Here is a 25,328-nt window from a genome sequence, read left to right on the forward strand (position 1 = left end):
TTTATACCATCTGTTTAACAAGCCAAATAGGGTGAGGCTAGAGAGAGACTTAGTGCCAACATTCAAAGAGATGGTTACTCTCAGGGTCCTGATTATGTAAATGGAGAATCAGCACTTGTACAGTCCTAAGAATGAGTTCCCCCTTAAAGTTATGTACTCTGGGTGCCTCTGGCCTCACCCCAGTTCACGCCCTGCTATCACTGAAAATATACTCATAGTTTAAGCAAAGCTCTTGAAAATGCTCCACTCAGCTTTCATTAGAACGTGGTCTCAACCCTGGCTCCAAATAAGAATCACCTGGGACGCTCTTAAAAATCCTTATGTTCAGACTGCAGCCCAGGCTAATTAAATGAGAATTTCTGGAGGTGGCCCGTAGCACCTGTATTTTTTTATTTTGCATTTAAAGCCCTCCAGCAGATTCTCAAGTGCAAACAAGGCTGGGAACCACAGCCTTAGAAAGACTTCTTTAGAAACCCCTTAGGAGTTCTGGATGAATCTGAAATCCAACTGTTTGAGCTTAAAAAGTGACAGATAATTAAGACTCAGGCCCCACGAAGAAGCACTCATCTCTTCACTCACTCAACAAACACACCCCGAGTGTCCACAGTGCTCCATAGCACAGACCTCCTCCCTTCCCTTCAGGTAAGCTTGCAGACTAGTGAGGAAGACAGAAATTAGTCAAACTTGTAAAGGAGTATTTACAAACTGATAAAAGCGCTATAAAGGAGCAGATGCGGGCGGAGAGTAAAGTAGGGAGGCCACCCAGAAGCATTATCTAACAGGATTAACCCATCCAAGGATTACCTAACTCCCTAGGGATCTGAATTTTGGCTTTGACTTACTATTTACTCTTTATTACACATTCTACAACTTCACTGGTAGAAAACTGGTAGCTAACTAATCTTGTCTAATAACAATGCAAGTGAATTTCATCTTAGAAAAGAGTATAATAACCAAGTTATAGTTTTACTGCTCTACAGGGTATTAACCAATTTTATATGTAATTTAGCAGTCTTACTCCAGCATTCTTTCCTTCCATGACTGTAAATATTTCTGACTCTCCTACACTTTCTTGAACCAGCTTTACTCTATGCTGGTTCCTTCATTAATGAATTAATTTGACAAAACCTACTTTACACAGAATGGTGGGGCAGTCCACAAATCCTTAAGGATGAGCAGGAAGAGCCAGCCACTGGAAAAAGATGGGAAAGAGACTGCGGAACCGAAGACCTCGAGATAACATGGTTTTTCCTGCACCAGAAATGGCTAGGCCAGTGAGGTCCAGCTACAGACTGTGGACACAAGAGGAGGGGGCAAGTTTAAGATAAGGATGGAGAAGAAGAGACTAGATTACTTAGGGCCTTAAAGATGAGTGTAATGACTTTGATTCTAGTCTGATGTACAACAAGCCAACCAGGGGAGGATTTCCAGGAGATGGATGAAAAGATCATTCCTACTGCCACATGGGAAAAGAGACTGGAAGAGAGAAGAGAGGAGGCCAGAAATCAATGACAAAACCACTGTGATATCCGAATGAGTAGCTGAAGGTGGCCTGGTGTAGTGGGTACAGACAGATGGATGGAGCAAACAATGAGACTAGAGCCACAGGGCCAGGACTGTTGATGGATTATCCTCTGGAGTGAGGGAGAGAGCAGAATCAAGGATGACTTCTAGGTTCTTGGATTGAACAACTATAGATGGTGGTGGTTGGCCAAAGTGGTTAAGGCTAGGGGCTAGAGGTTAACACAAACTATACAGAGACGCGGGTAATTCGAAGTAAGAATGAACTCAACTCCATGAGCACAATGAGGCTACTACAACCTTTCAGATTAAGTTCTCACAGAGCATTCTCTTTGGCCTTCAAGGTTTGTGTCATCAAACACTGAACTAATGGATTTCAAGCAATAAATTGGGAAAATTCTAAGTGGCAGCTCAAAATGTGGCCCAACCTTGCTCTCATTCTTACTTAACATGTGCTGACTGCAAATAATTTTTATTTAATAAATCTGTAAATGAAGGAAGAAAATTCAAAATTAACTATGGATATACTTAAACTGTCAAAGATAAAAGGCAACATCAGGATTTATAAAATACAAATGAGAAAGCCTTATACTTGTGAAAAACTGTTCATCCTTTACCCATGTAATAATTTAGACAACCCCTTCCACTCCCAGGAAAGTCAACTGTAGATGTGGGCACAAATTGGGTAAAAAACCATTCTAACTTAAAACAAGCAACAAAAGTTTTAAAAATGTATTCTTGTATATAACAAAGCAGCTTTAACTTTTCCAGAAGATAAAACTGGAAGATACGACAATAAAGCTTAATGATCATTTACAGTGGAATGGAAACTGGAAATTTTCTGTCTAGCCCAAGTCCCAGTACAATGTGATGTGACTTTAAACTAATCACAGCAAGTGACTTATAGCAGTGATCACTCTACCTTATAGTGGTAAATACCAAACTTGCCACTGAAATAATGCTCCATTAAAAATTATTTTAAGGAACCAAATTATGTAATACCAAGGTGTGCCTTTTGGATCAGATTTTTTTTTCCATTCAGAAAATACTCCCTGATTCCAGATTATAATCAGCACCTTACTAAACAGAATAATCAAGAAGAGGCTACTATGCATGAAGAGGGAGGGAAGCGAAGGCTGAGCTTCTGGCTCCAAACTCCACTAACATTATGTCTTTAGGCAAATTACTCAAAGCCCCCTAAACTTCAATTTCCACACCACAGGAGAGACTTCCAGTGTTTATCCACAGCCAGTTTTCTCCTTAAAGGCACCAGAGAGAATTACACCACCCCCAGTGAGTGGGGTTCAGCGGATCCATGTGACAAGTTCTGGCCCTTGAGCAGGAGTAATGAGAGTCACATCCAGGACCAAGTATTTAACGGCTAGGGTGAGAAACAATTTCTCTGTTGCAGCAATTATAGGAATAGGTGCTTGCCGGGGGAGCGGGGAGTGCCGCGACAAAGTAGCTGGGATCATGAAGCCACCACATGGAGGGCAGCTGCCCTAGAGGGTCACTGTGACCCACTGCAAAGCAGAAAGCAAACCTGCATTTTGTTAAGGCACTGGGATTTCAGTGGAATTTGTTTCACACTTCATCCTAGGCAATGCAAACGAACACAAACACCTAATGTAGTAGGCTGTCAGGAGGACTAAATGGGATGGTTTCTGGCAGACATTAAGCCTTTAATAAAGATTAGCATGATGATTGTGGCTTCCTGATGGTTAGCACAAAAGTATTTTATTTCCCATAGTCAAGATTTCAGACTCTTCTCAGCTATTCAAGAATTGTTCTGCAAGTTTCCTGAACCCACTCTGAGGTTTACCAAGGACTTTACAGGACAGGCATGGACAGTTGAGTGGTTTTAATCTCAAAATGAGGAAAAGGAAGAAGCTCCTGCATGGCTGTGTGAATTTATGAGAGTAACTTAGATCAGAGTAAATGAACAGAGGACCTCAGCACGGCCCAGGAATAATCTACCTTCTTCATAAAGATTTGTAAGCCCAATATTGAGGTAGTATAAAAGATGCTAAGTTTGGGGCTTTGCTTTTTGTTTAAGTTGTGCAAAGTGTTCAAACAGTCACTCGGCTGGGCTGGGGACAGGGATAGCAAGATAAGAAAACATTAAATCAAAACTTTGAGAAGCTAAGTTCATTATGCCAAAATTTTGGTAGCTCCATAGTACTTACTGATCATTAGAAGAGTGCTTCAGGTATTGGGGGACTAAAGGAGGATCATGTAGGATATGACTCGCAGGGACAGGAGAGGAAGTAGAAATAGGTTCCACTCAAACTCTCCCATTTATTTGTGTCCTTGTCCCTAACAGAACTCCAAATGGCATTATATATTCCTCAAGAGGAAAATAAAACTAAATGTTATTATTTTGCCACAGGCACTAGAATTCCTGTCCTGATCTCCTGCTAAAAAACAAAATCTATTTTAACTTCAAGTCCATTAAAAGGCATGAATCTTAAAAAAACAAACAAACAAGCAAGCAAAAAAAAAAAACCACTAAAAAAATCTAAAATTAAAAAAAAATTTAAAAAGGCATGAATCTCAGGTCACTCTCTGAATTTTTTTCCCATTTCAGAAAGAAAAAAAAAAGAAAAAGTAAGATACCTGCTAAGTTTTCTTACTTTATTTTACAACAGTTGGAAGAAGCAAGGAGAAATTCCACAAATGCTTACAGAACAGGCCTTAAGCCCACTAAAAACGGTTCTCATAAAAAAGACACTGGTCATGGACAATAAAATGTATAAATGGGAGACACTTACCACATTTAATATTCTCTATCCGTACAGGGAGGCCAGACTGTGCTGCAGCAATCAGTTTTAAGGCAATGTAAAACTGTGTTGGACCAAAATAACCAACTCGCTTTGCACCACACAGTTCTGTGATCTGAAAAGAGACAAGAAAAGCCAGGCTGTAAACCTCATTTCATAACAGGAAAATGAGACAAGATATATTATGAAATCTGAAGGATTTCATAGTGTAGCTAACCAAAAACTCCCTGGAGAACCTATGTGTACACACTGGTTGGGGTTTTTTTCCTCCAGTTGGTAGGAAGATTTTCAATTCAGATAATTAAATTTATACCTACTCGTGATGTTTCAGGACTGAGTGATTAGTCCTCCCCTTTCAAAGATAAAAATAAAGGTGACAGAGGATGGCTATTACTGTTCTTACAAAAGACAGTGACTTGTTCAGGAGGCGTGGATACTGATGTACAAAGTCTAGAAGATCACTGGAGTGAAAAGGGAACAGGTTAGTCATTACCGCTACTTGTGGATTACCCCAGCTGATCAAAACTAAAAGTGAATTAATTATTTTTAAAGTTTTCAGGCAACAGGATTTCCTAAGCATTGAAACTACATCACAAGTGCTCACTTCAGAGAAGCAAAAGGCGGGGTAGACTATGAACACAAATGTCTTTAAGATCTTGCAATCTTTAATTTGCAGACCTAAACTAACACATATCCTATTGGTAGTTTAAAACTAACAAATATTCAAAGACTTTTTAAAGTTATTTCAAAGTAATACTCAAAAGTTCAAATAATAGTAAGTGGGGTGAGGATCTAAAAAGCAGCCTCCACTTCCTATGGCCCAGAGGAAAACATTATATTCTTTTTTTGTATTCCTTTAGAAATGTTCTACACACACACACACACACACACACACACACGTGTGTATATATATAGCACACACCTGTGTTTTTCCTCTTGTTTATTCAATACTTTACACAAATAGAATACCACATACTATTTTGCAACTTGTTTTCATTTAGCATTATTCCTTGAAGAAAAATCTTCTCTATAAGCACAGTTAAAATTACATCTTTCTTTTAACAACTACACAATATTCTGCTATAAAGATACATCGTGGTTTCTTTTTTTAGTTGATCCTTATGGATGGGCTTTTAGATTTCCAAACTATAAAGAGCCACTAATTAATCTTAAGAAAAAATCCTACAAGGGGCACCTGGGTGGCTCAGTGGGTTAAGCCACTGCCTACGGCTCAGGTCATGATCCCAGGGTCCTGGGATCGAGCCCCACATAGGGCTCTCTGCTCAGCGGGAAGCCTGCTTCCTCCTCTCTCTCTCTCTGCTTGCCTCTCTGCCTACTTGTGATCTCTCTCTGTCAAATAAATAAAATCTTTTAAAAAAAAAAAGAAAGAAAGAAAAAATCCTACAAAAATGCAACTAGGATGTCAGCAAAAAGAGGCCTCCAAAAATTCTCTCCTCCATCAAAGCAATGAGAAAACCGACTACGCAAATGGATAGAACTCTGCAAATTAACCAAAGGCTCTTAGCAATCCAGGGAGCATATATTCAAGGAAAGTTGCTGAATCTCAGGAAGAACACCGAGCTTTGTGTTATTTAAGAGACTGTACACCCAAGTCCCCACCCCAACTGCAGGCATCACTGTGGTTGCAGGCATCCTCAGCCTGCTTCACAGAGACACAAATAGCCTGGCAGTCACAGGAGGGGGGAGGACAGGGCGGGGCTTCTTGAATGTCTAGATTAGTCTCTCTCTCTCTCTCTCTCTCACCTTCACTCTTTCTCCCTCCCTCCCTTACTCCCTCCTCTCCCTCCCTCTCTCTCTCTCTCCCTCTCTCTGTCTCCCCTTCCCTCCCTCCCTTCCTTCTGATACTTAAAGTATTTCTCATAGCAGGTGGTCTAACTCCTAGCCCTAGACTACAGCTGGGGTTGGGGAACAGCGAGTCCTGTCTTCTTGGTTGCATCCATCAGGAACGGAGCTTTCCTCATATGGAACTGGTGGAGGACAAGTGGGGAGCAGGTCGTGGTTCAAATACTGCAGACTAAGATTTAGGAGGTGTTCTTGGATGCCTCTCCATTTGCTCTACGTCCTCAGGTCAATTTCCAATGACTTTAATTATTTTTCATATTTTTTTATTACCACTTAAAGGGTTGTTTCATTGAAGAGGGTCTGCTGAGTTTCTCAGACTGCTGTTCCAAAAGTCTCAGTCCTCCCCAGATTCATTCTTGACTGGAGAAGCAGTATGTGATGTTATAGCAAAGAGAATAGCTCTAGGAGTAAAAGACTTGGTTGTGAATCCTGGCCTGGGCACTAATTAACTGTTTGCATAACCTAAGGCAAACTACTTAACTCTTGTGCCTCAGTCTCCCCATAAGTGTAAGGAGAGATAATGGTAATTACCTCATGAGAGCTAATTAGCAGTGCTGACAATAGCATCTATTCAATAAATGCACTGCCTCAATTACGATCCAAATGATCACCAAATCCCTCTTTCCAAATGTAACATCTCAGAGCTTCAAGCGCTTTTCCAAAACCCTAATGCAGATACCCAGCCCCTTCTTAGAAAATAACATAACTAAGCCCCTCCCCATGTATCCTGGCACCTGCTAATTCATCTTGCTGATGTCAGCTGTTCCATATCCTAAATCAGAAACATTGTCAATGGTAACCATATCCAGTCAACCACTGACCCATGTCCCAAACCAAGCCTATCTTCCCCTCTGTCATGGCCTTAACCCTTCCTAGTACCTCACCTTGCATCGTAACAAATTTTCTAAATAGAATTCACATGCTTAACCATACAGAGACTTTAACTTTTTTCTAACTTTATTTCATTAGTTGGTGATGTTCTCACAACAAAACAAGCAGGCACTAATACAGAGAGAGACGAAGAACCCGACTGTGACTTTCAGATAATAGTTTTCCTCAACTCAACTAGTAAACATCAATACTAACTATCAGAATTTGTTTCTAGAAGAAATATAATATTCATATAGAAAAGAATAATATAGATACAGAAAAGCATACAAATCCTAAGTGTGTGGTGTATAGGGACATAAGTTTTCACAAATGGAACACAACTATATAACAAGCGGCCAGGATCAAGAAATAAAACATTACAAGCCTTCTAGAAGCCCCCCCCCGTGTAGCTCCTTTCAATCGCTACCCATATGCCATTTTCCTAACTTCTAATATCATAGATTAGTCTTGCCTTTTTCTGAACTTTATATAGTCAAAGACTATGTACCCACATGTCTGGCTTCTTTGTTCACTGTTGTTTCTGACATTCTTCCAAGTTACTGAGTGAAGTAACGTTCAGTCATTTTAGTTGTTATTCAAATATTTGTGTGGATATATCACAAATTATCTATCCTTCTGCCACTGGACATTTGGATGGTTTCCACTTTGGGTCTATTCTGAATCGTGCAGCTATAATATTCTTGCTCATGTCTTGTCAAGACATGCAAAGCAGAATACATTGACCTGAAATACGTTTCTCATTAGATTTTTACCTAAGAGTGGCAATGGCTGGCTTACCAGATATGTATATGTTTAGTGTTAGTAGATATGGCCACGCTGCCACCAATGGTGTTTGGGAATTCAGTTTGCTTTACGTCCTTGCCAACACTGGTATTCTTGGGCTTTTTCGTTTTCACCGTTCTAATAGGACTGTGGTAGTATCTCACTGCAGTTTTACTTTGCATTTTTCTGAGAACTAGGAAGTTTATCACCTTTTCATAGGATCATAGGTATTATGGTCCTGAAACCAATCCCAGAATGTGAAGAGGGAGGTATCCCACACAGCACCAAGTAATTCTCCAGACAACATCTGGGTGTCCTGCCATTCAACTCTGCTCTGACAGGATTATGTATAGACAGCATCAGACTCTTGGCTGGGTCCATCAGGAACGGAGCTTTCCTCATATGGAACTGGTGGAGGGCAGGTGGGGAGCAGGTCGTGGTTCAAATACTGCAGACTCAATGTTCTTCCCAAGATATAGGAGGTTTTCGTGAATGATTAAGGGCTTGGTCCTCTGCCCCCTGGTTCCCCCCCCACACACACACCCTTTCAGACATCAGTCACAACCCCAGCTTGTTACCAATTGGCTATAAATCAGAAGTTACCATGACCCCTCCTCAGGTTTGGTTAATTTGCTACAACAGCTCACAGAACTCAAAGAAACATTTTACTCAGTGGATTAAGTTTATTATAAAAAGGATATAACCCAGACACAGCCAAATGAAAGAAATTAATAGGTCGAGGTATGGGGGAGTGTGCAGAGTTCCTATAGCCTTTTGGAGCACCACTCCACTCTCCCCAGATACCTGGAGCTCACCGACCCAGAAGCTCTTTGAAAGCTGTCCTTTGGGGTTTTTAATGGGTGCTTCATTACATAAGCATGATTGATTAAATCACTGAGGATTGGTGACTGATTCAACCTCCAGTGCCCTCCCTGCCTGGAGGTTTGTGAAGGGAGGGTATCGGAAGTTCCAAATCTCCAAATCACAAGGTTGGTTCCCTTGGCAACCAGCCTGCATCTCAGGTTAGCTGAGGGCTTACCCCAAGTCACCTTATTAACGTAACAAAAGACACAGTTACTGCTCTGATCACAGGAAATTCCAAGGATTTTAGGAGTTCTGTGCTTTAGGAACTGGGTTGAAGACCAAATATATATTTCTTATTATAAATCACATTACAACAGGCCATTTGCATGTGACTAATTCTCTACTAATCTCTATGAAATAGGGAGATGTGCTTCTTGTTCATCGTTCTCTGCCATATTGTCTCTACTTCATGAATACTGGTTGAATAAATAATCTTTCTGACCCGTACTCACCTGAGCTCATCTTCCAGTTCCAGTCCGTCTCCATATATCATGCATATTCTTCCTCTGGAGAAGTTGACAACACGGCTCTCACGCTTTAAGACTCTCAGCCTGGGGGCGCCTGGGTGGCTCAGTGGGTTAAAGCCTCTGCCTTCAGCTCAGGTCATGATCTCAGGGTCCTGGGATCAAGCCCCACATCAGACTCTCTGCTCAGCGGGGAACCTGCTTCCTCCTCTCTCTCTCTCTGCCTGCCTCTCTGCCTACTTGTGATCTCTGTCTGTCAAATAAATAAATAAAATCTTTAAAAAAAAAAAAAAAAGACCTCTCAGCTGGAACTCCACCAACCTCAGGACAATATTCTATCTCTTTAGTATGGCATTAAAGTCCCTTCACAACCTGGCCCAGAGCAGCTTCTCTAGTTTCATCTCCAAACACGGACAAACACACAGACACATGAACACACACACACGCCCGCGCCCACACACAGGCGCGCGCACACACACATCCTGTAGCTGCACTCCACATGTCCCACTTTCACAGACACATCTTGTACTTTCACTTCTCTGTATCTATGCACATGGTGCAAAAGATGGCAAACTAAATAGGCTTTAAGTCAAGGCTGGTTTGCAACGCGGAAAACTAATTAGTTTTATAACTTCAGGCAAATTTATTTTAATCTGCCTGAAACCTAATTTCCTCATTTGTAAAACAGAGATAGTGCCTCCCTCATAGGACTATTGCGAAGAAAAAAAGGAACTAGTGTACTAAATAACCCTAATACAATGCAGTAATCGTTGGGTCCCATCCCTTTCACCTGAAACTGGAACTTACTCCCTCCGTTCTTGAATGCTGCTTCTCCATAGCTCCTTCCTTCCCAACTCCCCAGGTATAGTTTATTTTCCCTGTGTACTCTCTGACTCTTCAAATATCTATAAATGCCCACCCTATGATATACTGTCTTGGATTTGCTTCCAAACGAAAGGGTGGAGGGGAGTAAGTAGAGCAGAGCGTCCGGCTACAACAAGCATGCCCCTGAGATGAGAACTGTTTGAGTGATGGTGTTTGTGAGGGTTCATTCATTCTCCTACTGTCTGTACTTATGTGTATGTGCATACTTGACATTCTCCACATTCAAGCTTTTTCATGTCTATTCCAGCACTTATCCCATATTACAATTATCTGTTTCTCTCTGCCTCCCATTAAAGTGTCTTCTCTCCAAGGGCAAGCAGTAACTTCCATTCACCTCCCAGCACAAGGATAGGCATCCAGGATGCAATGCACAGGATTGAAAAAAATTCTCAATCAAGTCAACGAACCCACCCTCACAAACAAAAAGTCACTGAGTTGTATAATACATCCCTTACTGGGAACATAGAAGTCATACATCTTCAGGTACAGGCTTGCCCACACACGGGAAAAAACACCAACATCATCAATGTGGTTCCAGCATCAATACAGTTGTGTTGCAGAATCATCCCTAAAAAACTATACTACTTGACATGCAAATAATTTAACTATTTCAGTGTTAATTCAGTATCAAGTTAGCCTTCATTTATTCCATTGCCATAAGTAATACACAAAACTGAAAAGCTCTTAACTAAAGGTAAATTTAATTGCTATTAAACTTCCACATGGTACTTTGAGACCAACACTCAAATCTGACATTAGTAAACTGCTTCATTTACCTTGGAAAGTGTCCCTCGGTCTCACACACCACTAGGGTCACTGCTTTGTAGCAAACATGGAACATACACACATAGGTAAGGTAAGCCCATTGGTCACTTTTCTTGCTTTTTGGTACACTAACCCTCCAAGAAATATCCCAAGAACTTTCCAAAATATTCAAGCCATAAGGAAGACAAAGTAATTATAAGCCTTTTGAACTTACGTATGGACCCTTGTAAGATCGAAATGTCTCAACTCAAAATTTTCTAAGTTTTGTTTCTCAAGGTTCAGGACGTTCTAAGGCTAAATTAAATTCTCCATGGAAAAGCTCTAAATTGTGGGTATAAATATTTTAACATGAACTGAAGACAATAAGGTAGTGCTTTCTCCCCAAATACTCAATTAGCAGGAGATATTTTACGTAACTGCTCCTTCAAACAGTCCAAGTTGCCAAGCATTGCTCAAAATAAAGAAAAAATACAAAGATTCCACTCCTCTTTTTTAAACTCTAAAACTGTAACACTCTCAGCTGGACCCATCTCAGATTGCACATTGTGCAAATTCTGACACAGAACAAGAACCTATGGACTCCTATTTGTTTTCTCAGGTGGAAGGCCAGAGATGGAGGGGGGCGATGGATGAAATCAACTTCCTTACAGCTTACAATGAACTGTGGGGGTGCTGAATACAAATCAGAAAAATTCACCAACCATTTGGGAGGAACCTGGACAAAGTTCTGGAAGAAGACTGAAGGCCACTAAGATAGCTTCCCTCCTACCTAATTCTGAAAGATCAAGTGGCTGTGCTGAGTCATCAGTCCACACATGCTCCAGTTTGCCTGAAGTAATACTTTCTTCCCTAGCTGAAATGTAATAAATTTTCAGAACGTTCAAAGGTCGGAATAAGCTTCTCTTCTTCAAGTATTTTTTAAAGACTTCCTTAGAAAGATTAAAAATTATAGAAAGTTGTGTTAGGAGGAGTTGTGTTAGGAGAAAGAATTCTGCAAGAGCACCAGTGGACCCTTATTTTCTATTCTTTCTCTGCTGCAGCTGACAGGTTCCGATTCCTAACTCACACATCAACTCCTTCAAGCCCTGCCCCCAGACTCCTGCACTTCCACCACACCATCGTCCACACTCCCTCCATGAGCTCTTACTCAAACAAGATCACCTCCAATTCAAAGGGACTTTCAGCACTCCTCCTCCTCCTCCTCCTAGCTCCTACCCCTTCCAGTAAAACCCAGACTCTTGAGCATGGCTTTTGAGGCCCTCCCATCTGGCCTAAACTACCTTTCCAACAACCCCATGTCTGTCTCCTCTCCACCAAGCATCTAAAGCTTCAGCCACTCCAGATGCCAACCAGTCTCAACACATAAGAGTCATTCAAGCCTATGGGCACGTGGTATATCCCCTGTCTGGAAGCTGGAGGTCTCCCCAGTTCATTACCTGCAAGACTCATTCTCCAGATCACCTCAAGACCAACCTTATGTTTGCAACCTTAACTCCATATGGCATGTTTTCTGCATTCCAATAACCCTCCTCGCTAGCTTTCTGTCACATCACTAGCCCTGTAATATTGCCAAGTCTGTATTTTGGTCACTGTCTCCACTATACCCCAACTCCTTCCCCTATCCCCCCACATGCCCAGCCCAAGGCAAGAGTATATCTTTATCATGTGTACCCCAGGACTCATATTTTACAATGCTTGCTATTTTTCAGTTGCTCAATTACTGTTTGCTGAATTAATTCATTTTCACAGCCTGTAGTAACAGAATCGCTCTTCTTTCTCTCATCTTATAATTACTTTTACAAGTGGCCGCTAAATTGGCTTTAGTCCTCTCACACCATCAGCCATAAGAGTTCCTGCAGGAATATAAGAGCTTATTAACTTCTCTGTTCCATGCCTGCCCGACTAGGAAGGACTGCTTAGGATCAAAGCACAAGGAAAGGCCTCATCATGCTTTATCTTGCCCTCTGCCTCAGAGCCCAGAAGATCTCAGGGACGCTCCAGCAGCTCGGTGCTCTGGAGACACACATTGCAGGCCTCTTCCTCCAAGCCTCCTTCTACTCGGCATACACCCGGGGGATGTCAGCCCCCAAGCAGGCACCCTCAACAACAGAAATACAGAGGACATGCTGACAAGTCGTACCCCCTGAAGAGTTGGGTCAACCAACCTGAGTTTTCCTTTCCTATTCATTTACACATTCTAAAAATCCAGAGGGATTTTCAGCCCAGAGGTACCTGGGTGCGCTGCCCCAAAAAATATGAACCTCCATATCCAAATACTCAACATGAAGTACCACAGTATATGCCTAAGCCAAACCAGCACACTGTTGAAGAGAAGACAGACATTCCGTGCTCAGGCATAATTTCAGACAGAAAAGTCCACTAATACTTAGAAATACTTAACACTTTAAAATGTATTCGGTACCTCCCCATTATAAGCATTGTGTTTGGGCCATGCTACAAAGTGAGCAGCACTGAACAAAACAACTTGCTCTTTTCTCTCTCTCATTCTCTCACTCTCTCACCGCCTTTCTCCCCCACCCTTCAATACTTTATTATTCATCTCCCCAAACAGAGATATCCTCCTACACCATCCCACCATCGTCACACCTCAGGAAATCAACATTAATATTATCATACAACATATGGTCCCTACTCACATTCCCTCAACTGTCCTATAAATGGCCTACAGAACTCTTTCATATCCAAGATTGAATTAATGCTTATGCATTACATTTTTATCTTGCCTCCCCTTAATCTTCCCCTAATCTAGCACCATCTCACTTGGTTAGTCATGACACTGAATCCTTTCAAGAGTGTACAATGTTCCTGAAGAATGTTCCATAGTTTAGATTTGTCTGTTTCCTTATGGTAACACTCACGTCAAACATTTCTGGCAGCAACACCACATAGGTGGTCCTGTGATATAGTAAGAGGTACATATCAGTGAGGGGCACAGAATGTCAGAACACCTCACCATTGGTTGCTAAGCTTGGCCATTTGGTTAAGGTGGTGACAGCCAGATCTCTCCACTGCAAAAACATGTTTTCACATAGTACTTTGAGACCATTCTATCCCCTGACAAACTGCCTCTTCAATCTGTTAAATACTAATTCTAAGTAAGTCTAGCTAAATTACATCAACATCTATAGAACTGGAATCCTAATTCAAAATCACAACAAAGATGGGGAAGATATTTATTCTACGTGGTATGTGATTACCTCCAGTTTATGCACAAATAAACACCACAACTTAGTTAAGTGAGATGTTCAAGGTCACAAGTTCAGAGCCAGTACTCAAACCTACACAATCATGCATCCAAAGCTCATGGTCTTCCCATTACAACAGGGGTTGGAAAACTAAAAACGTTCATGGGCCAAATCTGGATCATTGCCTGGTTTTGTACAGCCTGTGAGCTGAGAACGGTTTTAACAAATGAACATTTGCAATCAATTTGATGATCGGGGAACGCCAGCTTTGAATCCCATTAGGTAAAATGTTATCCGAAAAACAAGAATCCCATGTTTCTTACTAGCAGACCTGTATTACCAAAAAAAAAAAAAAAAAAAAAAGGACTGGATTGGTATTTTGAATTTTGTCAATAAAAAGCTTGTGGAAAGTTGTTTTGTCTCTTGTTATATAAGTACCTATATAATGTCCTCAATTCTGCCTCTAGGCCTACAAAGCTTTAAAATACTTACTACCAGGCCCTTTACACAAAGGGTTACCAACCCCTGCACAATATCACACTGTCTCCCTGAGCTGTACTCTCAATAGCCACGCAGAAAGGGTATTTTCTTGAAATAATCAGCTATACTCAGTAAATGCCAGCTTAAAGAGCGAACACTTCCACTGGGGAAGAACACAGGGCCTGGGTGGCTCAGGCAGTTAAGTGTCTGCCTGAGACTCAAGTCCCGATCTCCAGGCCCTGGGGCTGAGCCTCCACATAGTTGGGCTCCCTGCTCGTGCTTCTTCCTCTCCTCTAACCTTCCCCCCACTCATGTGCTCACTCAAGCTCTCTCTCTCCCTCTCAAATAAAATAAAATCTTTTTTAAAAATCACACACATGGGACGACTGGGTGGCTCAGTGGGTTAAGCCTCTGCCTTCGGCTCAGGTCATGATCCCAGGGTCCTAGGATCGAGCCCCACATCGGGCTCTCTGCTCAGCAGGGAGCCTGCTTCCTCCTCTCTCTCTGCCTGCCTCTCCGCCTACTTGTGATCTCTCTCTCTCTGTCAAATAAATAAATAAAATCTTTTAAAAAAATCACACACATGTATTTACCCCCCATTTTCTACCCATTTATATAAATTTGTTTAAAATTTTCAGAAGCTTTTGAACAAGGGCTTCCTATACTACTACATATTTTCAACTGGGGCAACTGGATGCCAGATTTCAGTAAGAAGCAAAATTTATGCAATAATCTAACATCCTAAAAATAAGATTCTGCCGTTTTTTCCAGCTTTAAGGTATAACTGACAAAAAAATTGTCATATGAAATATATATTGTGATTATTCTATATACATACACATTATGAAAGGATTGCCCCCAGAGTTAATTAACACATTCGTCACCTCACCTATTTTGTGTGTGTTAGAACACTTAAATCTTAGCTTATTTCAGTTATACCACACAGTGTTATAAACTAGTCACCATGTTTCACATTAGATCCTCAGACCGTATACAACTTACAAAGTGAAGATCTGTACCCTCTTACCATCCTCTCCCCCTTTCCTTCGCCTCTTTACCCACCCCAGCCCCTGAGAACCACCATTCTAGTCTGTTTCCATGAATTTGACCTTTTTTTTCCCCTCCCAAGATTCCACACTGAAGTGATGCCATGTAGTATTTGTCTCCGTCTGGCTTATTTCACTTATTTATTTGCTTTTTATTTTTAAAGGGGAAAAGGTATTATAAATCTTCATAACCATTCTTTGAAAACGTCCTTACGCATTTGCAATAACACAGTGATTCAAGTCCTCTCAACATGTAAGCTCCTCCCAAGTTGCAAATCCATTCTGGAAGCTACATTATCTTTCAGATGCCCCAAGATGCCATTTAATTTAAGGCTAGAGAATCTATAATAAAATTATAGGCTGAATCCAGCCCAGATGCTAAAAACAGACTGTCCTGGCAGAGGTTACAACTCAAACCTGATGTGCCAGGATTTTTGGCCTAAGACCCAAAATTTACCCCATTAGTGGGGAAGACCCAGCCTGCCACTCTGGCTCCGATGAAATCTGAACAGGGAAAAGACTCTCGGCAAAAAATCAGGAGCTTGTACAGGGCTAGCGGAAACACAGATTGGTATAACATCCAGAGACCATTTGGCAATATCCCTAAGAATTATAATCAACTCTTTGATCTAGGAATTCTACTTCTATGAATTTATATTCCATTTTCCACAAGTAAAATGACATAGGTATAACGGCATTCAATACATATTAGCTAAGATACAGATTGGAAGACATGAAGAGGTCCCTCATCTAAAATATTAGTTTAATCAACTGTGATTCATCCACACAACAGAATTCTAGGCAGCTCTAGTAGACATGTGTCATATCTGTGATTATCCATCGTCTTTTGAAAGCTTTTCTCTATTTGGAGAAATTTCTCATGTTACAAGTCTCGCCTCCCAACTTGAAAGCTGAGAATCAAATTCCTAGGCTTCTTTGCAGCTAAACTGCAAACATGGGACCACGGCTCCACTGATCAAACATATGTACACATGACTTCACTCTGGAAGTGAGAAATACAAGGGAAGAGAAGCTTGCTCAGAGCATCTACTTTTGCAGGCGGGAAGCTGCAGTAGCTGCAAAGCCACCTCCCTGGCTCAGGGTGACAATGGAAGCCCTTGCAGTGCAGGCAAGCCCTGGCTTCCACTTACCACTAGGGCTATGCAGGGCTCGGAAAATTAGATGCTGGCCTCTTCTCCAGCTTCCAAACAATTCCACCAGTTACCCAAAATCCTAATACCTCTTTGGCTCGACTTTATCTAGAGTGGATTCAGCTACCTGCCACAGGAAACAAAAGCCACCACCTACACAAGAATGAGGAAGCTCCTAGGATCATGAATGACACAGAAAGGTCATCAGGTTAAACTGCTGAAACAGAAAAAGTAAGGTGCACAATATAGGTAGAGGAGGTTATGTTTTTAAGGGGGTTGACTGGAGACACATTTACTTATATATCCATACGATATCTCTGGAAGTTGAAGCTAACAAACTTGGCTGCCAGCTGCCCTCCAGGGAAGGAAGGGGAGAGAGGGAGGGAAGGAAGAGGAGGGAGGGAAGGGAACAGGTTGGCCAAGGCACAGGGGTAGGGAAGAGTTTGCTGTATTTCATATTATATCTTCTGAATTCTGAATCTTATACATGTATTATCTAATTAAAATGAATTCAAAAACGTTGTTTAAGAGACAAAGCCAAACCCCACGCCAGCAGAAAATATTACAGACGTACCCAAAAACCATTCTCCTCCCACTTGCTCTAGGTGCAATTTCAAAACAAAGTGCCCAGCTGGGCAAAGCTGCAACGATCCTCACTCACCCAGACCAGACTTAACACACAAACACAGTGCTCTTTCCTCGAAGTCGCCAACACAGATCAAGGCAGCACCTCGCTTTATAAAAATCAGTTATCTTTGTCAAAGGTAGCTCTGTCAGACTGGGTGACCAAGGGGAAGGCACCTGACCTCCCTTGGTCTCAAGTCTCATCTAATGGAACAAAGCACTCTCACTAGACTGGATGCAGGCTTTTTCTAGGACCATAAATTCTATAAAAATGAATTCAAAACTATAGTTTGAACTTCTCCCTCTGCCACTTACCACTTCTACTTTATATTATGATTCTCAGGATACCTCTACCTCCCCCTACAAGGCCACAAGTCTCTTGAGGGCAAGTCCTGACTTTTTATTTTTTTATTTTTTTATTTTTTAAAGATTCCATCCATTCATTTGACAGAGAAAGCTCACAAGTAGACAGAGAGGCAGGCAGAGAGAGAGAGAAGAGGGAAGCAGGCTCCCCGCTGAGCAGAGAGCCCGAGGCAGGACTCGAACCCAGGACCCCGAGACCATGACCCAAGCCGAAGGCAGTGGCCCAACCCGCTGAGCCACCCAGGCGCCCCAAGTCCTGACTTTTTAAAATCATCCTTGCATTCTCCACAGCACCCATCCCATTGATTTCTCACTAAGAAGGCTTATGGACGACCTTAAATATGCTCTACTGTGTTTTAACTCTGAACCCCTATGAATACTGTTTTGCACCACTGAATTGGGCTTTATGTGACTACATCAACGTATTCAAAAAAACTTTTTCAGATTTAAAGGATCAAAGACACCACCTGATTCCAACCAGGATAGCTGGTGAGTTCAGGTAAGTCCTTTTGTAATCATCTGATTCCAAGCAAACAAAGTCCAAGAGAAATGCAACATATCCCCCCAGAACTTTGAATTTACTCCGTTTTTATTTCTGTTTGTTTTTGCAGGAGGGAGATCACTTTTGAATTGAGACAAAGAAATATGTTAAGGAGTTGAATGTAAAACTAATATGGTTCCCAAAGACGAGAATTCAAAGAAATTCTACACTCAGGTTAGCTGCTTTGGTGTTTGCACAGTGGACTGGCATTTATCAGGTGGACAGAGTGATTCTACAGATTTTGTCATGCACCTAAACTGTCATTTGGAATGAGAGAAGATTACGGGTAGTGATGACATTTGATGATAATGATTTATTATGACTTTTATAAACCAGGTCTTCTTTGGAAAGCCAACTCCACAGCTTTGAACCTGTCCAAATGGCTGCCCATGTGCCTGCCTGGGGACAACCCGGGATCTGACACTTCCAAGTGAGCTGAGGGGAAGAGTACAATGAGAGTGAACCACCCAGGAACAAAGGAAGCATCCCCCGACCCCAGGAAGACAGTCTCTGGGATGTAGAACAGTATAGCGGAAAAGAACAAAGAATCAAGAGGAAGAACATTTACTGCGGGCTGACCCTGTGCCAGATACTGATTCAAATGCCAGGAATCAATGAGATGAAGGAACACAAACACACACACACACAGTCTTGACACGAGAACTGAACTAAAATGCAACGGTGGTTCAGATTCATTTTAGGATGGTGGCCTTGGTTTCCAGGCTCTGCCACATCACAGAATTTTGTACAGCTGGAGACAGGAAAATCTCAGGTGACCACACATGACAAAGGATTCACTTTTCAGGCAATTTGTTTATTGACAGTTTTAGTGCTTTTCAAAAATAAAATTACAGGTTGGGGTTATTTGGTATTTTTGTAAGTTTGTTCATTTCAGTCCCTTCTATGTATCTTTTATGTTACACACAGCTGTGCACACACAGACACACATGCACTCACTAATAGACACATTCCCGTTTCAAACCAGTGCCTTATAGTGAGAGAAACAGGGTATGAGAAGGCACCTCACCACAGTGGAGCTCCCATGCATCATATACAAGTCCTTGAAATGCTTTGGGAGGGGATGAATGAATGGAAGTTGGGTCTCAGATCACATTAGAGGTCTCACTCTCCAACTCAAACCCAGACAGATCAGAACCTTCCAGCACTTTTTGATGGGGTGAGAAATCTGACTTCATTAATTGGGTTTCTTTGTTGAATTCTTAGTGAAGACGCTTTCAACTGTTAAAATAACAAATGCTCCTCTCCCCTCCCTGTCGTTCTGGCAGCCTCCTGGCAAGAAAGCTGGCCCCCTCAAAGCAGACTATCTATACTACAGGATACGGAAACTGTTCATGACTGTTCTCCCCACAGTAGGGCCCATCACATTAAGTCCCCCAGCGTCGTGACAGCAAATGCAAATGAATTCTTCAGCCCAACTAGCCAGAATCCAGCTCCAAGTCCACCCTGCTACTAGTCCTACTGTGACCTAATGGGCCACATTATATATTAAGGAGACTAACCTCTTTCCAGGACCAAATCCCCTTTCTCTGCCCCATCAATAAACATCCATCCTTTCCCAACTCTAGCTTAACAGACACCCACCATTTAAGGGCTGGCCCTGCTCTCAACTGTCTGTCCTTGTCCTGCACCTCACCCCCAGGTACACACTGACACTACCCTGGTACCCAAATCCCCAAACTTTCCCTGCTCTTAGGTCTCCTGTTACTGAGTTATGCTTGCCAGGAGAGACATCTCTAGGATCCAGGTGGATCTCCTATGTTCTACCTTGAATCACACTATTCCATAGGGAAAGACTTTGCATTGCGTCATCTGAGACAATCCACCCATCCCCCCTAAACTGGCACTCCCCCCAACACACATAGTGGACGACCTGAGGTCTAGGTCCTGATTTCTCCCAAGACAATCTACCCCAAGAACAATCCATTCTCACAAGCCATGCCTAGAGATCTGACAGAGAAAGAATAGTCCCTACCCTCCAAGAGTTTATAATCTGTTATGGACTCAATGTTTGTGCCCCCTCCCAATTCAGATGTGAAAACCCTACCCCTCAATGTGATGGTATTAAGAGATGGAGCCTTTGGGAGCTGATCAGGAGTAGGTGAGAACATGAAGTAGAGACCCCATGAATGGAATATGTACCCTTATAAAGTCACAAGACAGTCAGCTTCCCTCTTTCTGCCATGTCAAGACACAGCAAGAACCCGGCTGTCTGCAACCCAAAAGAGGGCCCTCGCCAGACCCTGACCATGCTGTCACCCTGACCTTGGACTTCCAACCTTTAGAAATGTCCAAAATAAATTTCTGTTGTTTATAAGCCACTCAGTTTAGGGTATTTTGTTATAGCAGCCTGAGATAAGATGTGATCTGACTGGGGTATGCGTATCCAAGTTTGAAAAAAGGATCACTTCTCAAGCACCTACTATACACTCTCCAAGCATTATGCTTTTCTTAGACACAGTATTATTTCTAATATTTAAACTAATGCTACATAAATGATTTTGCAGATGGGCACTTCAGGATTCAGAATGGTTATCACAGAAAACCTAGAAAATAAGAAATGACCTGAATTTAAAGATCTTGCCACCCAGCAATTTATATGAACCAAATTCACTGCACAAATAGGCAACCCCTTATGTTCACTAAGACACCATTCATTCATTCACTCTCTTAGGTGGGGCACTGTGGCAGTCAATGGAGTCTCTTTGGGCCTACCAACTGAAAGACACATACTGTTTGCACCTTGGCAACCCGAGATACATGCATATCAGGGCCCACTTATTTTTGGACTTCCAAATGGCCATGGGCACGTATCTGTGGGAAAGGGAGCAGGTGTAAAGGGTACAGGCTCAGACTACTTTCTCTCCATAGAACTAAGGAATGAACCTCAAAGCCGGTTTCATAAGTGTGCTGAAACGGAGTTAACCACAGCACAAAACGGAAACTAATGAACATTTTGTGATTTTTCTTCTGGCTGCCCAGCATAACAACACCTTGCCCATGTTTATGAAATTTTCTAGCTGCATTCAGCTAAGTAAGTTAAAAATGTCAGATAGTCTGCTTCCTAATTTTGGCTCCATCAGGGTATGGGCACAGGCCCTCAGCTTGGTCAGGGACCCCACAGGCCACCTGAATCACTAACGACTGGGCAAAGCAGCAAGAACAGTAGATCACTGTTTTCTTTTTTTTTTTTTTTAAAGATTTTATTTATTTATTTGACAGAGAGAGACCACAAGTAGACGGAGAGGCAGGCAGAGAGAAAGGGAGAGAGGGAAGCAGGCTCTCTGCTCGGCAGGGAGCCCGATGTGGGACTCGATCCCAGGACCCTGAGATCATGACCTGAGCCGAAGGCAGCGGCTTAACCCACTGAGCCACCCAGGCGCCACGATCACTGTTTTCTGAAAACAGCGCAACATCAGTTCCGGGGGCCACGGAGGTGCGGAGCCCCACACCTGAGGTCCAGTGCAGGCAAAGCGAGGTGTACTGAGAGGCGCCCAGTATTCAGTAGCTACAGGACTAGCATCTTCACCCAACCACACCTGTGGCGTGATGCAGCTGTAGTTCTAGCAGTGCTACCCCTTGTGCACTTTTCAAACCTTTTCCCAGCTTTCTTAGCAAAAGACTGCGCTACCCAATTAATTCCTTTTCTGCTTAAATTACCCACAGGTAATTCCTGTTAGTAACATGATGGTGTTACTCGCCTGGGTGTTATCTAGAACAGGTCCAAAGTAGACTTAATTGGCCCAGAGCATCCAAACTCAGCTCTATCAATTATCTGTTGCTGTATAACCAACGACCCAAAACTTTAGTCCTTAAAACATTTATTTAGTGCATAATTTGGGGATCAGCAATTTGAGCTAAGCTCAGCTAGGCAATTTTACTGATGTGGACCAGACTCTGCCGATGTCAAGTGGGGCTCACTTAAGCTTCCACAGTCAGCTACAGGGTGACTGGGGACCCCCATTTTCCCCCACACAGCCTCTCATCCTCCAGCAAGTGAGCCTCGGCTTTTTCACTTGGTGGCAGAGCTCCCAAAGCAGCAAGAACTGAAGGTGAGGGGCGCCTGGGTGGCTCAGTGGGTTAAGTCACTGCCTTCAGCTTGGGTCATGATCCCGGGGTCCTGGGATGGAGCCCCGCATCAGGCTCTCTGCTCAGCGGGGAGCCTGCTTCTCTCTCTCTCTCTCTCTCTCTCTCTCTCTCTCTCTGCCTGCCTCTCTGTCTACTTGTGATCTCTCTCTGTAAAATAAATAAATAAAATCTTAAAAAAAAAAAAAGAACTGAAGGTGAAATGTTTCTTCGGACCAAGACTCAAAACTTGCACAAGGTCACCTCTACTACAGTCTATGATTAAAGCAAGTCACCAGATGAGACAACACTTTAAGGATGGAGACAAAGACTTCACATCTTGATTTAAAAATTTAAAAAAGCAGCAGCAGAAGAAGAAACAGAAGCAGGACTGACTGGGTGGCTCAGTCAGTCAGGTGTCTGACTCTTGATTTTGGCTTCAGTCATGATCTCAGGGTCGTGAGATGGAGCCCCACGTTGGGCACCACACTCAGCATGGAGTCTGCTTGAGATTCTTTCCCCCTCTTTTCCCTCCCCTTCTTTCCTCCCCCAGCTCACACTCCCTCTCTCTAAAATAAATAAAATCTTTAAAAAAAAAAAAAAGAAGATGCACCATATTGGGGGAATTCTGCAATCTACCATAGCTGACTGTTTGATAAGCAGCACAATGAGGAAGCTGTCACAATAGCGACAACCCTAGGGATTCCCATTTCTTACAGCCACGTATATCCAGAATCTGTGCTCTCGCCACCATTTCCATTAAACTGCCACCACCATCAGCCACTGAACCTACAACAGCTAACTAAAAGCAATAAACACACAGTACTGAGACTGCCAACTCCACAGCCTGTGAACAGTCACATACAGGACAGGCCTCTTGGACCTCTCACACTGCAGGGCGTACTGAAGATCATGAATGGAAGTCATGCGGCACTGGACCCCAGCTCTCTGCCTATGGGCCTTTCGTTCTCCAAACCTCAGCTTTCCTCCCCCACAGCTCACAATCAGTATCTTCTGCATATGAACAAATAGGTAGTTTAATCATTTCAAGCAGAAGACTAGTTAAACCTCTCAATTACAGAAAAACTTACTACAACTTCAAGAGAATCTAAAAGAGCTCTGCTCCAAATTTATTAGGATCTTGAAGAGGTTTAACCATGTCCTCTTAAATTGGTAAGAGCCACTTAAATTGGCAGACCCCACAAATTGAAACTCGATGTTTCCCTGACAATGTTGAACTGAGACAGGAAAGGCTCCTGTGAGAAATCTCCATGGAAACCACCCAGTCCTGGCATCTACCATTTACCTTATTCTTTGGCTGGCATTCAAGCACATCAAATTAGCAATAAAAAACGTAAGGAAGTTGGAAGGGCTTTGGAGCAATGAAGATTGTCTATGTTTGGTACAGTGAGATTTTCCAGGAAAAAGAAAGCATACTCAGTCCAAATGCCTCAGGACTCAGATTAAGAAGCCTCTGCATGCCCAACCCATTTTTAAAAACACTCTAGTAAGTTCTGAAACACAGTGTACTGGTTTCCCTAGGGCTGCTGTGACGAAGTACCAGAAGCTGGACAGCTTAAAACAACAGAAATTCATCGTCTCACATTTTGGGAGGCTGGAAGTCCAAAATCAAGGTATCAACAGGGTTGTTACCTTTTTTAAAAAAAAATGTATTTGTTTCAGATAGAGAGCTCTTAAGCGAGCATGAGTGGGGTGGGGTGGGGTTCGGGAACAGAGAGAGAAGCAGGCTCCAGCCTGAGCAGGGAGCTCAACATGGGGCTCGATCCCAGGACCCTCGGACTATGACTGGAGCTGAAGGCAGCCGCTTGACTGAGCCACCCAGGCGCCCTGGGCTGGTGCCTTCTGAGAGCTCTAAGGGAAATTCTGTTCCATACCTCTCTCTGAACACCTGGTAGCCCCAAGAGTTCCTTGGCTTGTAAATACATCACCTCAGTCTTCATCTGCTCATGGAATTCTTGTTATGCGGAGTAGGAGCCTACCCTACTCCAGCATGACCTCATCTTAACTTGCTTACATCTACAAAGACCTACTTCCAAATAAGGCCACATTTCAAGGTACTGGGGGTTAGGACTTCAACGTATCTTTTTGCAGTGACACAGTTTAACCTATAACATATAGCTTTTATATAAAGTATTTGATTTTATCTAGTCACTAAGTGTATGTTAAAGCAAATAGATAGTTCCATTTAATTTATGGCTTAATCAAAATAGAAGGTTCATACTTGTTCACACTGCTGCACTTAGCTACTGAAATCAGAGCAAATGCAGACTTTACTCTGAACGGTCATGCGCCCAACTCAAAACTAGAGTTTCTACTACAAAAGAGAAGGGAATGAATATCAGCGAACAAATAGAAATCTCTATCACATAGACAAAGAAAAAAAATCACTCGGGAAAAACAAGTCTAGTGTCCAGATACTCTGGCCCTTAGGTAAGAACACACTGCAAAAAATGAGATCATAAAAGTTAACGGTGCTTGGAAATGACCTTGAAACTGAAATGAAGAAACTAGTATGTGTCTAGCACAAAACCAGAGACAAAAAGCACACAAAGGGCATGCAGAAAATAGCTTCCTAAATTAGAAGCACTTGAGGAAAAAGTCAATCATACACCTACATACAGGGACTCACATGGGCCCATTTCAGAACAAAACTGGGCCAGAACCCTGGAACACCACCAGATAGAAAAGTGCTACATTATTTATTATTTCTGATTCTTCTGAGTCTGCTCTTTGTAGATTCTGCTGTATTTTTTCCTTCTTAATTGCTTTTTTAAAAATTAAACTATTTTGAGATAATTGTAGATTCACATGCAGTTCTAAGAAATGACAAGGGAAGGATTCTATGAATCCTTTACCCAATTTCCCCTGAATAATATCTTGTAAAACTACAGTACAAGAACACAACCAGCATGTTGATTTTGATACGGCAAGAGAGAGAACAGAAAATTTCCTTCACCACAACAATGTCTTCATGCTGTCCTTTTATAGCCAATCGTTTTACTCCTGCCGGTGACCCTG

The 25,328-nt window shown here is 42.3% G+C and overlaps 1 protein-coding gene across 7 annotated transcripts in view; it reads right to left on the minus strand.

Annotated features, from left to right (window-relative positions):
* Positions 1 to 25,328, minus strand: part of REPS2 (RALBP1 associated Eps domain containing 2) — a 229,912-nt gene that overhangs the window by 165,340 nt on the left and 39,244 nt on the right. For 5 of the 7 annotated variants that reach the window (XM_044234502.1, XM_044234497.1, XM_044234498.1 and 2 more), the window contains exon 2: positions 4,293 to 4,416. In XM_044234502.1, coding sequence (XP_044090437.1) covers positions 4,293 to 4,416 — 124 coding nt within the window. Of the gene's footprint in view, positions 1 to 4,292; positions 4,417 to 4,614; positions 4,692 to 25,328 lie in introns of those variants that run through there. The other 2 variants (XM_044234500.1, XM_044234501.1) reach the window with 2 other exon arrangements.

The sequence above is a fragment of the Neovison vison genome, chromosome X (assembly GCF_020171115.1).
Source record: "Neovison vison isolate M4711 chromosome X, ASM_NN_V1, whole genome shotgun sequence".
Lineage (NCBI taxonomy): Eukaryota > Metazoa > Chordata > Mammalia > Carnivora > Mustelidae > Neogale > Neogale vison.